Raw genomic sequence first — 16947 nt, 5'->3', positions numbered from 1 at the left:
CTGCATCCAATCTAACAGAACTTGAGCTATTTTGTAAAGAAGAATGGGCACAAAATGTCCCTCTCTAGATGTGCAAAGCTGTTAGAGACATCCCCAAAAAGACTTGCAGCTGTAATTACAGTGAAAGGAGGTTCTACAAAGTATTGACTCCGGGGGGCGCCATACAAATGTACACCACACCTTTCACATATTTATTCGTAAAAAAAAAAAAAATTGAAAACCATTTATTATTTTTTTTCCACTTCACAATTATGTGCCACTTTGTGTTGGTCTATCACATAAAATCCCAATAAAATACATTTACGTTTTTGGTTGTAACATGACAAAGTGTGGAAAATTTCAAGGGGTATGAATACTTTTTCACTGTACTGTATATATATATATATATATATATATACACACAGTGGGGACGGAAAGTATTCAGACCCCCTTTAATTTTTCACTTTGTTATATTGCAGCCATTTGCTAAAATCATTTAAGTTCATTTTTTCCTCATTAATGTACACACAGCACCCCATATTGACAGAAAAACACAGAATTGTTGACATTTTTGCAGATTTATTAAAAAAGAAAAACTGAAATATCACATGGTCCTAAGTATTCAGACCCTTTGCTGTGACACTCATATATTTAACTCAGGTGCTGTCCATTTCTTCTGATCATCCTTGAGATGGTTCTACACCTTCATTTGAGTCCAGCTGTGTTTGATTATACTGATTGGACTTGATTAGGAAAGCCACACACCTGTCTATATAAGACCTTACAGCTCACAGTGCATGTCAGAGCAAATGAGAATCATGAGGTCAAAGGAACTGCCTGAAGAGCTCAGAGACAGAATTGTGGCAAGGCACAGATCTGGCCAAGGTTACAAAAAAATTCTGCTGCACTTAAGGTTCTTAAGAGCACAGTGGCCTCCATAATCCTTAAATGGAAGACGTTTGGGACGACCAGAACCCTTCCTAGAGCTGGCCGTCCGGCCAAACTGAGCTATCGGGAGAGAAGAGCCTTGGTGAGAGAGGTAAAGAAGAACCCAAAGATCACTGTGGCTGAGCTCCAGAGATGCAGTTGGGAGATGGGAGAAAGTTGTAGAAAGTCAACCATCACTGCAGCCCTCCACCAGTCGGGGCTTTATGGCAGAGTGGCCCGATGGAAGCCTCTCCTCAGTGCAAGACACATGAAAGCCCACATGGAGTTTGCTAAAAAACACCTGAAGGACTCCAAGATGGTGAGAAATAAGATTCTCTGGTCTGATGAGACCAAGATAGAACTTTTTGACCTTAATTCTAAGCGGTATGTGTGGAGAAAACCAGGCACTGCTCATCACCTGTCCAATACAGTCCCAACAGTGAAGCATGGTGGTGGCAGCATCATGCTGTGGGGGTGTTTTTCAGCTGCAGGGACAGGACGACTGGTTGCAATCGAGGGAAAGATGAATGCCGCCAAGTACAGGGATATCCTGGACGAAAACCTTCTCCAGAGTGCTCAGGACCTCAGACTGGGCCGAAGTTTTACCTTCCAACAAGACAATGACCCTAAGCACACAGATAAAATAACGAAGGAGTGGCTTCACAACAACTCCATGACTGTTCTTGAATGGCCCAGCCAGAGCCCTGACTTAAACCCAATTGAGCATCTCTGGAGAGACCTAAAAATGGCTGTCCACCAACGTTTACCATCCAACCTGACAGAACTGGAGAGGATCTGCAAGGAGGAATGGCAGAGGATCCCCAAATCCAGGTGTGAAAAACTTGTTGCATCTTTCCCAAAAAGACTCATGGCTGTATTAGATCAAAAGGGGCTTCTACTAAATACTGAGCAAAGGGTCTGAATACTTAGGACCATGTGATATTTCAGTTTTTCTTTTTTAATAAATCTGCAAAAATGTCAACAATTCTGTGTTTTTCTGTCAATATGGGGTGCTGTGTGTACATTAATGAGGAAAAAAATGAACTTAAATGATTTTAGCAAATGGCTGCAATATAACAAAGAGTGAAAAATTTAAGGGGGTCTGAATACTTTCCGTCCCCACTGTGTGTGTGTGTATATATATATATATATATATATATATATATATATATATATATATATATATATATATATATATTTTTTTTTTACAAGAGTTTAGTGTCACTTTAAGGTGGTTGTAAACCCTCACATATACCCAGTAAACTGACTGGTTTCAGGTGATACAAAGAGATAAAACAAATCCTCTTACATAAGTTGTACCTGTTTATCTTTAGCCATCTTTCCACTATATCCATTCAAAGTGCAGAATTTACACAGGATCTCTCAGCTTTGAAAAGCAGGGGGGCGGAGAGCTGAAGTTACATCAGTGAGGAGATCTCTGAGAGCTGATTGGAGAGAAGGAACATTTCCCTCTTTTCAGGCAGCACACAGGAACAGAGCTGAGGATATCACTCACAGGCTGTGCCCGCCCCTGTCATTTTTCTCTTGGTGTCAGGAAAACTTCTCAGAAGGGGACTCATGCTGATAGCAGCGGACAGAAATGATACTTAGTGCTCTGGATTGAGACAAGTACACACTATAGAGGGATATGCTTTGCTCATATTTCATGTCTGAGGTTTACAACCACTTTAATGTAATATGTCATACATGGATGTGAGAAAATGTACAGTGCAATTGTTAATCTTGACGTAAAATCAATCACAAAATCTCCCTGCTCATCCCCGTTGATGACTATTACACGCATACAATGGTCAGCGTCTATCAGTTATACGACCTCTGGAAAGCGTCTGCAGTCGGTTCTCCCTCTTCACCGCCATGGCCAGATTGGAGGAGAAGGTGACTACGCTGAACAATACAGCCAATGATGACAGAAACATTGTGTCTCCTGTTTGTGGAGTGAGCTGCCCTGTAGAGAATATAAAAAAAAAAAAAAACTTTTTTAAAAATAAAAGTGAAAATGGCGGATTGACATTTTAAATATCAAAACATCATTAAAGCCAAAGTCTAGGTTGGTTGTACATTTAAAAATTTTCCCCCAGTGCAAGTTAATAAAAAAAAAAAATAAGTTAAACATTTTTTAAAAAGCAGCTCCGGAACACTCTAGCCCTCTTCTGGGTTGAATGACACCGAACATCATTCAACTCACTTCCTGTAAACCCAGGGTGTCAAGGCTCCGCCCCCCCTCACTCAGAGAAGAATGCTGCAGAGGGCAATGCCACTCTCTGCAGTTTAGGATCAGCCTTCACTGGAGAAAGAAAAGGGCAAAGAGGACCTGTGACATCATCAAACCTGGCCAAAGGCATTCTGTACTGCACTCTGTAGGTGGCTGTGGACTTGAGTGGCAAAACAGAAGGGAAGGAAGATTAGAGAAATGTGTTTTTTCTATGACTTCCTGGGTCATCGGCAAAGCAGCTGGCCGATTGCACGCTGGTGCTCTGCGAGACCCTCTGCAGCCATCTTGGGTGAGGACAGTGCTTATTTAACCACTTGCCAACTGCGTTATAGCCGAATGATGGCTACAGCACGGCTGGCTAGTCCTCAAAGGGCGTCTATTGACGTCCTCCCGTGCTCGCACTTCTCGCACACCCCCTGGGGCACGCAACTGGGAGTGTCTGTGATGGCTGGGTCCTTGGGACAGAGCGCATCACAGATCGGGGCAAAGGGACAATTACAGCAGCTCTTTACCACGTGATCGCTCCATCCGATGACAGAGCGATCACTGTCAACAAACCAGCATCATGTCCCGTTTAGCTCTCTCCTCACACCGATCGATAAAGCGTGTGAGGAGAGGAGGGAGACAGCACAGCAGCGTGAGACGGCTGCATCATGGCGCCCAGAGTCATCACAGTGCCCATCAGAGTCATCAGAGCCATCGCAGTGCCCATAAGTGCCAAATCAGTGCCATCACAGTGTCAAATTAGTGCCATCACAGTGTCAAATCAGTGCTCATCCCATGCGCATCAGTGCCATCACAGTGCTCATCAGTGCCATCACAGTGCTCATCCCATGCACCATCAGTGCCATCACAGAGCTTATCCGTGCATCATCAGTGCCATCACAGTGCTCATCAGTGCCACATCAGTGCCATCACAGTGCTCATCCCGTGCACATCAGTGCCATCACAGTGCTCATCCAGTGCCCATCAGTGCCATCACAGAGCTCGTCCCATGCCCATCAGTGCCATCACAGATCGGGGCAAAAGGCCAATTACAGCAGCCCGATGATGGAGCGATCACTGTCAACAAACTGGCATCATGTTTAGCTCTCTCCTCACACCAATCGAGAAAGAGTGTGAGGAGAGGAGGGAGACAGCGCAGCAGTGCGAAGCGGCTGCATCACAATGCCCAGAGTCATCACAGTGCCCATCAGAGTGTCATCAGAGCCATCAGAGTGCCCATCAGAGCCATCACAGTGCCCATAAGTACCAAATCAGTGCCATCACAGTGCCCATCAGTGCCATCACAGTGCTCATCAGTGCCATCACAGTGCTCATCCCGTGCACATCAGTGCCATCACAGTGCTCATCAGTGTCATCTAAGTGCTCATCCCGTGCACATCAGTTCCATCACAGTGCTTATCCCGTACCACATCAGTGCCATCACAGTGCTCAGCCCGTGCCACATCAGTGCCATCACAGTGCCCATCAGTAGCACATGAGTGCCATCACAGTGCTCATCCTGTGCCACATCAGAGCCATCACAGTGCACATCAGTGCCATCACAGTGCTCATCTGTGCCACATCAGTATCATCACAGTGCTCATCCTGTGCCACATCAGAGCCATCACAGTGCACATCAGTGCCATCACAGTGCTCATCTGTGCCACATCAGTATCATCACAGTGCTCATCCCGTGCCATCACGTGTGCTGAGACACATCCTGGACTTCTTGAACTGCGGACACGCAAGCAGCTTTAAGCCATGGAGGTTGTTATTAACATCTGACACCGTTGGTTCCACGGCTTTTTATCTTATCTTATAGTTATGAATTTCTACCCAATAAGCAATAAACTACACGTTTGGATTATGGATAGGGGTATTTCACTAGTTCTTGCCAAGTTATTACACAGTTAATAGAAACTCCTGGACCCAAGCACTTTCATGGACCTAATTGCGGCTTTTTTTATGGTTCTTCTCCCCGGGAGTATGTGTGTCCCACCAACTAAAGTCCAACAGGACTGTTATTTTCGTTGTTCTTTCTGCAATTGTTGTCCCTTCCAGCGGGCGCCTGATCTTTTTTGCGGCCACCTCATCAGTGAAGAAAAAATTACCTGTTTGCAAAAATTTCTAACAAAATATGAAAAAGGTTTTTCATTTTTTTTCAAAATGTTTGTTTTTTGTTGTTTGTTTAGCAAAAATAAAAAAACCCAGTGGTGATTAAATACCACCAAAAGAAAGCTCTATTTGTGTGAAAAAATGCTAAAAATTTCACATGGTTACAGTGCTGCATGACCGCGCAATTGTCATTCAAAGTGTGACAGCGCTGAAATCTGAAAATTGGCCTGGGCAGGAGGGGGGTATATGTGCCCAGTAGGCAAGTGTCCCGCACACAGTGAAACACAGCGATCTCTGTGTTGTCCCAGTAAGCCCATCCCCCACACAGAACACACCCAGGGAACACACTTAACCCTTTGATCGCCCCCTAGTGTTAACCCCTTCCCTGCCAGTGTCATTTATACATTGATCAGTGCATTTTTTTTAGCACTGATCACTGTAATAATGTCACCAGTTCCCAAAAAGTGTCACTTAGGGTCAGATTTGTCCGCCGCAATGTCACAGTCTTGCTAAAAATCGCAGATCGCCGCCATTACCAGTAAAAACAATAAAAAGGGGGTAAATCATTCCAGGGCTGAAGTGGTTAACAACATTCAATTACAATATGACCTGTGTAGCAATTGTATATGCTAGATTTTTTTTTTAACGAAAGTGGAGATACTCTTTAAATACGCCCGTGTGAATGAAGCCAAAGTGTTGGGGGGGTAGCTGTGCATTAACCAGTCAGCGATCATACGTTCGAAAGCTAGTGCTCCAGAATTCCAATCGTTAGTCGGAGACCCGGAGAAGTGGTCAGTGTGCATGACTGTACACAGTGTCTTGAAAAAGTATTCATACCCCCTTTTTCCCCAATTTTACCCCAATTTTCCACATTTGTCATGTTACAACCAAAAACGTAAATGTATTTTATTGGGATTTTATGTGATGGACCAACACAAAGTGGCACATCTAGTGGAACCAATTGCCTTCAGAAGTCACCTGTGTATAATTTAATCTCAGTATAAATACAGCTGTTCTGTGAAGCCCTCAAGAGGTTTGTTAGAGAACCTTAGTGAACAAACAGCATCATAAAGGCCAAGGAACACACCAGACAAGGTCAGGGATAAAGTTGTGGAGAAGTATAAAGCAGGGTTAAGTAAAAAAAAAAATATCCCAAGTTTTGAACATCTCACGGAGCTCTGTTCAATCCATCATCTGAAAATGGAAAGAGTATGGCACAACTGCAAACCTACCAAGACATGACCGTCCACCTAGACTGACCGGCTGGGTAAGGAGAGCATTCATTTATCATTTTCCTTTCGCTTCACAATTATGTGCCACTTTGTGTTGGTCTATCACATAAAATCCCAATAAAATACATTTACGTTTTTGGTTGCAACATGACAAAAATGTGGAAAATTTCAAGGGGTATGAATACTTTTTCAAGGCACTATATGTATATATGCTTGGTGGGAAGGGGTTAATGGAGTAAAGTGATACAATTATTCTTACCAAACGAAGACTCGATCGGGATACAGTCAGGAGGATCCTCTTCTAAGGAAGCCAGGTAAGGTCTGCAGTTGCTGGTTTCACTCTGACTCGGTAGTCGGCAGAAAGAGAGAGGAGAGTAAAAAGTTGGAGATTTGTGGAGAGGACGGGAAGTCAGACCATGGAAGACTCTACAACTCGTCCCAAGACAGTGACAGAAAGAGAGGACAGAGATTGGATCCTGGGAGGACCTCCACTTACAAGTTTCAGGGCCACGCCCCTTCACCAGGTGTGGTACCTGAGCTATTTTGTGAGCTCCGTTTTGTTTTCTACTTATCCAGCCCATTGTCATAAATGACCTTCACCGGGCTGAGCCTCACATACCGGCACTCCCTTTTTTTTTTTTGTGAAAAAGAATGCATCAGACAATATGGATCTTAACAGGGATGTATACCCTCGAGGTTGAAAAAGGTGAAAAACCTTCTGTAGTGCAGCAGCCCCCAAGACCCCCCCCCCCGCCCCTCTTTTACTTACCTGAACCCGATCTTTCCAGCGGCGGGGACGAGCCCAGCAGCACCAACCGCTGCCTTGGGTCCTCATTGGATAGATTGATAGCAGCGGGAGCCATTGGCTCCCACTGCTGTCAATCAAATCCAATGACACGGGAGCCAGGGGGCGGGACTGAGTCCTGCTGTCTGTGTCAATGGACGAAGCAGCAGGACTCGGGAGCATGCATGCACGAGTGCCCCCATGGAAATGGCTTCTCCGGGGTGGGGCACTCGAGATGAGGAGGAGCCAGGAGTGTCGCGGAGGGACCCCAGAAGAGGAGGGTCAGGGCCACTCAGCAAAATCCCTGAACAGAGGAGGTAAGTATGACATGTTTGTTATTAAATAAATAAAAACGAACCTTTACAACCCCTTTAAAGTAGAACTAAAAGGCAAAACTTTTTTTTCCTCATTTTGGATACCAATAAGCAGGACAAATAGAGAGAGTGAATCTCCCTAACGGAGGCACAGGCAACAATAAAAACCTGACGGAGGTTCTAATCCCTCCGCACTCTTTCCAAAGTAAAAAAAAAGTTTGGACTTTAGGTTTACTTCTATCTGCAATCAATATACAGCATAGGCTGATAATGTAATGCATCCTTTGTGCCACCACTCTATCTAGACAGGGCAAAGTCCTGCAGCGAAGTCATGTCCAACTGGACCTTATTTAGAATCAAAGTCTCAAAGTATAGATCTAGGTTTATCCCAAGCATGTTCAAATCCACTTGCTGTAGACTTGCTACCTCCGCTGGAAGTCTTCTCCAAGAATCAATTACCATTTTGGTAAAAAATATTTTTACATTTAGTTTTGAACTTTTCCCCTCTTAGTTTGAGGCCATGTCCCCGTGTTCTTGTCCTTATTGCCCTTTCCGGACCTTATTCACACCCTTCGTGTATTTAAAGGTTTCAGACATGTTTCCCCTTTTCCTTTCTTTCCTCCAGAATGAACATATAAAGTTCCTGAAGTTCCCGGAAGGTTTAATCCCTAAGACCTTTCATTATCTTTGTTGCCCGTCCCTGGACTTCTATCTTCTCAATATCTTCTTGTAGGTGAGGTCTCCGGAGCTGGACACAGTATTCTAAATGAGGTTGAACTAAATATCTATATAGAGGAATCAGAACATCCTTCCTCCTGGTGGTGATCCTTCTAGTTATGCACCATAGAATTCTATTTACAGTGCATCCGGAAAGTATTCACAGCGCTTCACTTTTTCTACATTTTGTTATGCTACATCCTTATTCCAAAATTGATTCAATTCATTATTTTCCTCAAAATTCTACAGACAATACCCCATAATGACAGCAGGAAAGAAGTTTGTTTGAAATCTTTGCAATTTTATAAAAAAAATAAAAAATCCCATGTACATAAGTATTCACAGCCTTTCTTCATACTTTGGTGAAGCACCTTTGGCACCAATTACAGCCTCAAGTCTTTTTGAGTATTAAGCTACAAGCTTGGTACACCTATTTTTGGTCAGTTAATCCCATTCTTCTTTGCAGGACCTCTCAAGCTCCATCAGGTTGGATGGGGAGCGTCGGTGCACAGCCATTTTCAGATCTCTCCAGAGATGTTCAATCGGGTTCATGTCTGGGCTCTGGCTGGGCCACTCAAGGACATTCACAGAGTTGTCCCGTAGCCTCTTCTTTGTTATCTTCTCTGTGTGCTTAGGGTCGTTGTCCTGTTGGAAGATGAACCTTCGCCCCAGTCTCTAGTCCAGAGCACTCTGGAGCAGGTTTTTATCAAGGATGTCTCTGTACATTGCTGCATTCATCTTTCCCGCAATCCTGACTAGTCTCCCAGTTCCTACCGCAGAAAAACATCCCCAGAGCATGATGCTGCCACCACCATGCTTCACTGTAGGGATGTTATTGGCCAGGTGATGAGCGGTGCCTGGTTTCCTCCAGACATGATGCTTGCCATTCAGGCCACAGAGCTCAATCTTTGTTTCATCAGACCAGAGAATTTTGTTTCTCATGGTCTGAGAGTCCTTCAGGTGCCTTTTGTCAAACTCCAGGTGGGCTGTCATGTGTCTTTTACTGAGGAGTGACTTCCATCTGGCCACTCTGCCACACAGGCCTGATTGGTGGAGTGCTGTAGAGATGGTTGTTCTTCTGGAAGGTTCTCCTCTCTCTACAGAGAAATGCTGGAGCTCTGTCAGAGTGAACATCGGGTTCTTGGTCACCTCCCTGACTAAGGCCCTTCTCCCCCGATCGCTCAGCTTGGCCGGGCGGCCCGCTCTAGGAAGAGTCCTGGTGGTTCCAAACTTCTTCGATTTATGGATGATGGAGGCCACTGTGCTCATTGGGACCTTCAATGCTGCAAAAATGTTTCTGTACCCTTCCCCAGATCTGTGCCTCCATACAATCCTGTCTCAGAGGTCTACAGACAATTCCTTTGACTTCATGGCTTGGTTTGTGCTCTGACATGTACTGTTACCTGTGGGACCTTATATAGACAGGTGTGTGCCTTTCCAAATCATGTCCAATCAACTGAATTTATCACAGGTGGACTCCAATCAAGTTGTAGAACATCTCAAGGATGATCAGTGGAAACAGGAGGCACCTGAGCTCAATTTTGAGTGTCATGGCAAAGGCTGTGAATACTTATGTGATGTTTTTTTTTTTTTTTTAATTTTTTTAAAAATTTTGCAAAGATTTCAAACAAACTTCATTCACGTTGTCCTTATGGGGTATTGTTTGTAGAATTTTGAGAAAAATAATGAATGGAATTTATTTTAGAATAAGGCTGTAACATAACAAAATGTGGAAAAAGTGAAGCACTGTGAATACTTTCTGCATGCACTTATGTTCTCCCCTACCGGGCCACACTGTTTGCCCCAAATCTTTTTCCTCTGTGCTTATGGCTAACACTGTACCCCCAATATTCTACCATTTCAGAGGATTTTTTTTTCCTTAAATGCATGATGTTACATTTACTTTGATCAATCTTCCAGCAATGCCGAATTATGTGTGGAGGGACTTTCCCTCTGTCCATCATTCTTCCTTCATCCTGCCAGGAACAGCACTTCCCATTGTGGTATGACTAGGCCAAACTGCTGCCGCTATATAGCCCCATTTTGTTTCTTCCATGTTCCCCCAGTCAGTGTTAATACTTTATATAGACAGGGCTTAGGAAAGTCATTGCCTTCTTACACTTCAAAAAAACGGGAAAACATCCTCTGTACTGCAATTAGCTTAAGTTAAAAACTGAGCTGGTAGGGGTGTGGATTGTTTTTTTTCTTTTTTTTTTTTTTTAAACTACTTGTCCCCCATGACAATCTACTTGTCCTGATAAAATAAATAAATTCCCAGGATGGAAAATATGAAAATATGAAGGGTTGATGTTTTTTTATTAGGCAGGGGTGCTTTTAGAAAATGTCTGTGGCTTTTGAAAATGAAAGGGGCTTCATGGCGACTTAATGTTTTTTATTTATAGGGTAGAAAATGTCTTAGAATTCCCAAACATTATATATTTTTTTAATGCAGAGGCCTCTAGAGAATAAATTAGTGGGTGTTGCAATTTTTTATGTCACACAGTATTTGCGCAGCGGTTTTTGAAACGCAAATGTTTTTGGAAATAATACACTTTTTAAATTTTAATGCAAAAAAAACACAATACATAACCCAATTTTTTGGGGGAAAATATAAAAGATGTTACACTGATTAAATAGATACCACACAGGTCACATTTTAAATTTGCGCACTCCCGTGCAACAGCAACAAAACAGCGTAAATTTTACTATCCATAGGCGATACTTTAAAAGCATATACAGATTACCACTTTAGATTTACACAGGAGGTCTGGCACTAGAATTGCTGGCAGTGGTCAGACATTCGCGGTGATACCTCACATGTTTGGGACGATCGCTGTTTACATGCATGCGGGACCAAGGTGTGCGCTCGCCTTTGCGCGTGAGCATGGGGGGGGGGGTGTTTTAAACCTTTTTTTTTTTTTTTTTACACTGTTGCTTTCATTTTTTTATCATTTTTTTTATTGGTGTCACAATGAATGTGACAGGTACACATTATGGAGAGATCTGAGGTCTATAAGACTCCAGATCCCTCCTCTGCCCATTTGATCTCACCCATCTTTCCATTTTTAAAAATGGCGCCGGGGAAATCAGAAGTGATGCATGCTCATTGCTTCCTGTTTCCTATAACACAGAGGCGGACAGAGCAGTTCTTTCTCCGCCTCTACGATCAGGCTGGTTGATTGGGCGGACGGCCTGCGGAGGGCGGAGTCCCCTCCTGTTGCTTGTAAAAGCAATCCAGCGGCTAGTTAACCGCTTGGATTGCTTTTACAAGAGAGCCGACCACCAGCTCTGAATCCTGACGATTGCCCGCAGCAGAGATAAATGTAAAAAAACAAACAAAAAAAAACCAACTTGCCCAGTGCCCAAAACGTACAGTTCCAAGCGTTGGGCAATAGGAATTGAACATCCCTTGTTGAATTCACCATCTGTGTCTTATTGAAATATTAAGCTACATGTGGATGGTGTCAAGTCAGCAGGGGACTATACTGTTCCAGCAGACTGGGTCTAGGTAGGTATTTTAATGCAAAAAAAAAAAAAAAAAAAGCTGTCTCTTGCAGAGATTTATTTTTCTTGTATGTCCTCATTCTTCCAGGTTGAATTACACCCGGCATCTATTAACTCAGAAGAATGATGTGCAGAGTATCATGGGGGCCCATCCCCCACTGTCACCACGGTCTCTGCATCCATTGTGTGGTGTTAGAATTGCTCCCTGGATTGTTGAGAGCGGTTTAGCCCTGGAGAAAAGGCCCCCCCAAGGCATTGTGTGACCAGCCAAAGACTTTGAGAAAAGTTAAAGTGTTATTAAACCCAAAACCACAAGATGTAATATATTGTAGCTTACCAATTATTAGATGTGCTGGCTGCAAGGAGGTTGATTACCATACGTAAGTAATATACAAATATTTATTATATATTGTTTTTTAAGGTAATTGACTATAATTTCAAAAACTGTACTCAAGCAGGTGGCTTAACGGGCAAATTACTGAAGTTTGAAATTTTGATTTCACAGTAAATAGATAAATAATAAATGATGTTATAACATATAGCACAATAATATAGGATTTAGCTTCACTGTGTGAAAAAAACATGGGATTGTGGGTAAATCTTATACCCATAAACACATGTTTTTTCCTTGTAGTTAAGAGGGCTGGGCTGGAAGGGAGCATTTGTCTTTTAGACACATTGCCCTTCTATGACACTGCAGTGAGAAGAGAGCCTCCACTGCAGCATTTTTATTGGACAGCTTGTTCCAATGGTGCTTTACCATTGGTCCAAGGCTCCAAGCTGTCCATTGAGCTCAGTGCCTCTGACAAGAAGTGAGGAGAGGCACTGTGAGCTCATCCTCTCAGTCTGCTGCAAACAGAGTGTGCCGGCTTGTATTTAAACTGGCCGCTCTGTATGTAGCTTCTGACAGGCTGCACAAGGAGCCCCGTATGTTTGGAACCTTAGGTCGTAGGAGCCCCAATTTTTACCAGTGGAGGGGTAGGACTTAGGCTACCTACCCCCAAAAGTTGGGGTCTCCGTGACCTCAGGTTGCCTAGCTACGACCCTCGACGTTTGATTTTTTTTTTTTTTAATGTTCATGGCAGGTGAGGTGTGCCTCCCATGACTGCATGTCCCTGCTCCAGATCATCAAACATTCTGCAAGTCTGCTGCAAGTTCTGGTTCAGTTATGCTGTGCACTAGACATCCCACCATCCCACCACAGGGGGGCACTGTGGCTGAATTTTCATGCTGTAGACTTGCAGAGCTCTTGCTGTAGATTCACCACTGCAACTTTGCTATTGCTAGAGACTTGCCACGCTAGTTTGCCTCAAGTTAGAAAAGGGTCAACTAGAACTTGTGCTTCAAGTGCTCGGCAAGTGTACAACTTGCCAGTGAAAATGTGCAGCAAGTTAACAAGACTTACAATTCAACACTGCCATAAATTTGTGGTAAGTTATCCTTGTTATCTTGGCACATGTACACACCAAATTGTGTTTACATACATGTACATGCTCTACATGCATTGTTTGCATTGGAGTAAGTGCAGGGGTGCTTTTAATTTTTACTATTTTATTTCAATTTTTTTTACCTTTTTTTTTTTCTTCATTTAACTTTATTGCCATGACAAGTCCCCTAAGTGATCGGTAAGGTGCCAGGTCCTCTTCATGGAGACATCAGTAGTCTAATAGACCCCCAATGTCTCCTGTGCAGCTAATCAAGCATAGATAATGCTTGATTAGCTGCTTCCCCGGTTACAGTAGCTGAGGAATGACAGCTCTGAACCCAGTAGTAATGCAGTACACATCACTTCCAGGTTCATGATTATTGCCATCACAAGTCCCCTGTGTGATAGCATTAGGCAGGTTTTAGGTCCTCTTTATGGAGATATCAAGAGTCTATTAGACACCCAATGTCTCCCCTGCAGCTATTCAAGCATAGATAATGCTCGATTAGCTACTTCCCTGGCTACAGTACCTGAGGAATGACAGCTATGAATGCGGACATAATGCAATACACGTCACTTCCAGGTTCGTTATTCATAGCTCCCAACTGTCCCTGATTTCGAGGGACTGTCCCTGATTTGGAGCAATGTCCCTCTGTCCCTCATTCGTCCCTCATTTTGATCTGATCAATATAGATATAGTTTTTATCTTTTAAAAAGTGTTTCCCAGCGCTAAACCTTTCATCCAATTTCTAAATTGCTGCATTTGTACATTTTAAAAGCCAATATAAAGGAATAGTAGTGGTAAAAAAATAGTCCTTGTGGATTTTTTTTACCTTTTTTTTGGTTAATTCTCCTTTAAGGGGGTGTGGCAGGGGGCGTGTCCTATGCCTACATACATTTGTTAGTAGGTGTCCTCATTCCCATCTCAAAACGTTGGGAGGTGTGATTATTATTGCCATCACAAGTCCCCTATGTGATCGCATTGGACAGGTTTTAGGTCCTCTTTATGGAGGCATCAGGAGTCCCCCAATGTCTCCCTCTGCAGCTAATTAGGCACAGATACTGCTTGATTAGCCGCTTCCCTGGCTACAGTAGCTGAAGAATGACAGCTCTGAACCCGGAAGTAATGCAATACACATCACTTCCAAGTTCATTAGTCACAGAAGGGTTCGGAGAATGGATGGTCCCTGAACTCCTCCTGCTGTAAATTTTACACTAGTCTACCATGGCCTTGAGCTCCCAGAGGAATGGGAGAGCCCAGGAACCACGGCAGGCGCCTGCAGAGGTGGGGCAGCACTTTTGAAGCTCTGTAAATGTAATTACTTACCTAAAAGCTGAGAGACGAGAATCAATAAAATGCTCACAGGCTGGTTTTGACCCCGTGGACATTGATAAAAGGGTTCAGTAAACCCATACCTCACAACATTTTGAGATGGGAATGAGGGACACCTACTAGCAAATGTATGTAGGCATAGGATACGCCCCCTGCCACACCCTCTTAAAGGAGAATTAACCAAAACAAAAGGTTAAATAAATCCACAAGAGCCTTTTTTTTACTACTATTCCTTTATATTGGCTTTTAAAATTTACAAATGCACCAATTTAGAATTTGGATGAAAGGTTTAGCTCTAGGACACACTTTTTGAAAGATAAAAAGTGCATTTTATATACAACTATATGGATCAGACCAAAATGAGGGACAAATGAGGGGGAACGAGGGACATTGCTCCAAATCAGGGACCGTCCCTCGAAATCAGGGATAGTTGGGAGCTATGAGTAAACCTGTAGAAGCACAGACTATGAAGGCAAATCCTAAATCACTATTATTTACAGAGCTGGGTATCTCCCTGCCCTAAGATATCGCATTCGTCAGGTCAACTTCACCCAAAAGGTGGCATTTCAGTATGCGTGGAAACCGGTCCAATCGTATCTCCCTCTGACTACTCAGAGACTCCACCGGTCCATCCAAGTCCTCCACACCTTGGTGGAGCAGGGAGATGTGATCAGGATCTCTACTGGATCCTCTGAGAAATATAAGAAGTCAGCATGTGAGCAACCAAAAAAGTTTAAAAAAAATTTGTTTTGGGTGGAGTTGCCCCATTAAACCCTAAATATAAAGCTACATTACCCAATAAAAGGGAAGCAAGTAAAAGAATGACTTACCCTGGGAGAATCTGAGGTTATGTCCTGGCTGCTCTATCCCAGGCTGAGATAAGGGTTTTATAGTCGAACGTTGAACAGGTGACCTGCACTTTGTGTTACCGCGGCAACAGGGAAATCGCTCTCCCCGTAAAACTAAAACAGGTGGAACTGGGAACTTTGTTACTTGTTCTGTTCTCATGGCCGATCAGAGATACACCCCCCCCCCCCCCCCACCCTCTCTGCAGATCACATGTCAGTAAATTAAAGAAAAGCTCTAAAAGAACCCAGTGTAAGAGGACCGGGATGGAAGGGGCTGGGCCGCTCCCAGTGAAAAATAATACCTTCAAATTGTATGGGGCTATTGTTTCCCGGGAACCGTCCAGAACTCACTGGAGCTCGAAGGTTGAAAGATACATACTTGGTTATCTTGTAACATTTAAAGCAGGGATAGGCAACCCTGGAGAGGTGGAGATCTTCCGGAGAAACAAGGGAGAGATCAAAGATCACCAGAGTGCAGCGTGATTATTCCTAAGAAGATAACCTGGTAAGGCCTCATCACAAGGCAGGGAAGGGTTGATGAGTTCAGGTGTGTACATACTGTATATACGGTATACAATTGTGCTCAAAAGTTTGCATACCCTGGCAGAAATTGTGACATTAATATTGAAAATATGACTGATCATGCCAAAAGGCTGCGGGGGGGACGTAAGAAGAGGCACACGCCACCAGACGAGACCTCACCTTTTACTTTTAAAAATGGCGCCGCTCGGCGCCATTGTGTCACTGCGCATGCGCCCGCCTTTCCAAAAATTGCAGAGCGTGTACGGGCTTTCCCGAGCACGCCTAGCTTCGGAACAGCTGGCGCGTGCGCAGTTGCATGTCGGCCGGCCCCGCAGCCATATTTTTTTTCAGGCGCCGCTGCCCTCACAGCAGCCCCAGGGGCAGCCGGCCCACCGGGAGATTTCCCGGTAGGCCAGTCCGGCCCTGGCCAAAAAAAAAACTGTCTTTTATTCAAGGATGGCAAGCACATGAAGCCATTTATTATCACTTCGTTTTTTTTGTCTCCTTTTAAAATCACAATGATAACAGAAGTCACCCAAATGGCCCTGATCAAAATTTTACTTACCCTGGAATGTTTGGCCTTGGTACAGACAGAGAAGGTGGCACAGTCACACAGATTCAAATGGCAATTAAAGGCTTATTTCCCACATTTGTGGCTTTTTAACCATTTGCCGACCAGCCGCCGCAGTTTTACTGCTGCAGAATGGCACGGCTGGGCAAAACGACGTTATGTAACGTCGCTTCGCTCTGTGGCCACTAGGGGCGCGCGCCCGCTGCTCGCCCCCCGGAGCCGATGCGAGTTGCCTGGAAGGCGCGTTGACAGCCGGGCTCCTGCGATTGCTTGTGACACATAGATCCCGGTTCTCTGAGGGGAGAAGAGACAGATCGTGTGTTCATACAAAATATGAACAGAGATCTGTCATCTCCCCTAGACAGTCCCATCCCCCTTCAATTAGAACACACACAAGGGAACACACTTAACCCCTTGATCGCCCCCTAGTGTTAGCCCCTTCCCTGCCAGTGACATT

At 44.0% G+C, this 16947-nt stretch overlaps 1 protein-coding gene across 1 annotated transcript in view; it reads right to left on the bottom strand.

The window, feature by feature from the left end:
- Window positions 1–15573, bottom strand: part of AGR3 (anterior gradient 3, protein disulphide isomerase family member) — a gene marked incomplete in the record, with an annotated part of 41456 nt that extends 25883 nt beyond the window's left edge. The window contains 2 exon segments of the mRNA XM_073629509.1: window positions 2741–2872; window positions 15380–15573. Of these exon segments, the coding sequence (XP_073485610.1) occupies window positions 2741–2872; window positions 15380–15557 (310 nt within the window).
- Window positions 15574–16947: the final 1374 nt, after the last annotated feature.

The sequence above is a fragment of the Aquarana catesbeiana genome, linkage group LG05 (genome assembly GCF_042186555.1).
Source record: "Aquarana catesbeiana isolate 2022-GZ linkage group LG05, ASM4218655v1, whole genome shotgun sequence".
Classification (NCBI taxonomy): domain Eukaryota; kingdom Metazoa; phylum Chordata; class Amphibia; order Anura; family Ranidae; genus Aquarana; species Aquarana catesbeiana.
Note: the sequence above shows the minus strand (reverse complement) of the source record. Positions and strands in the feature narration are given on the sequence as shown.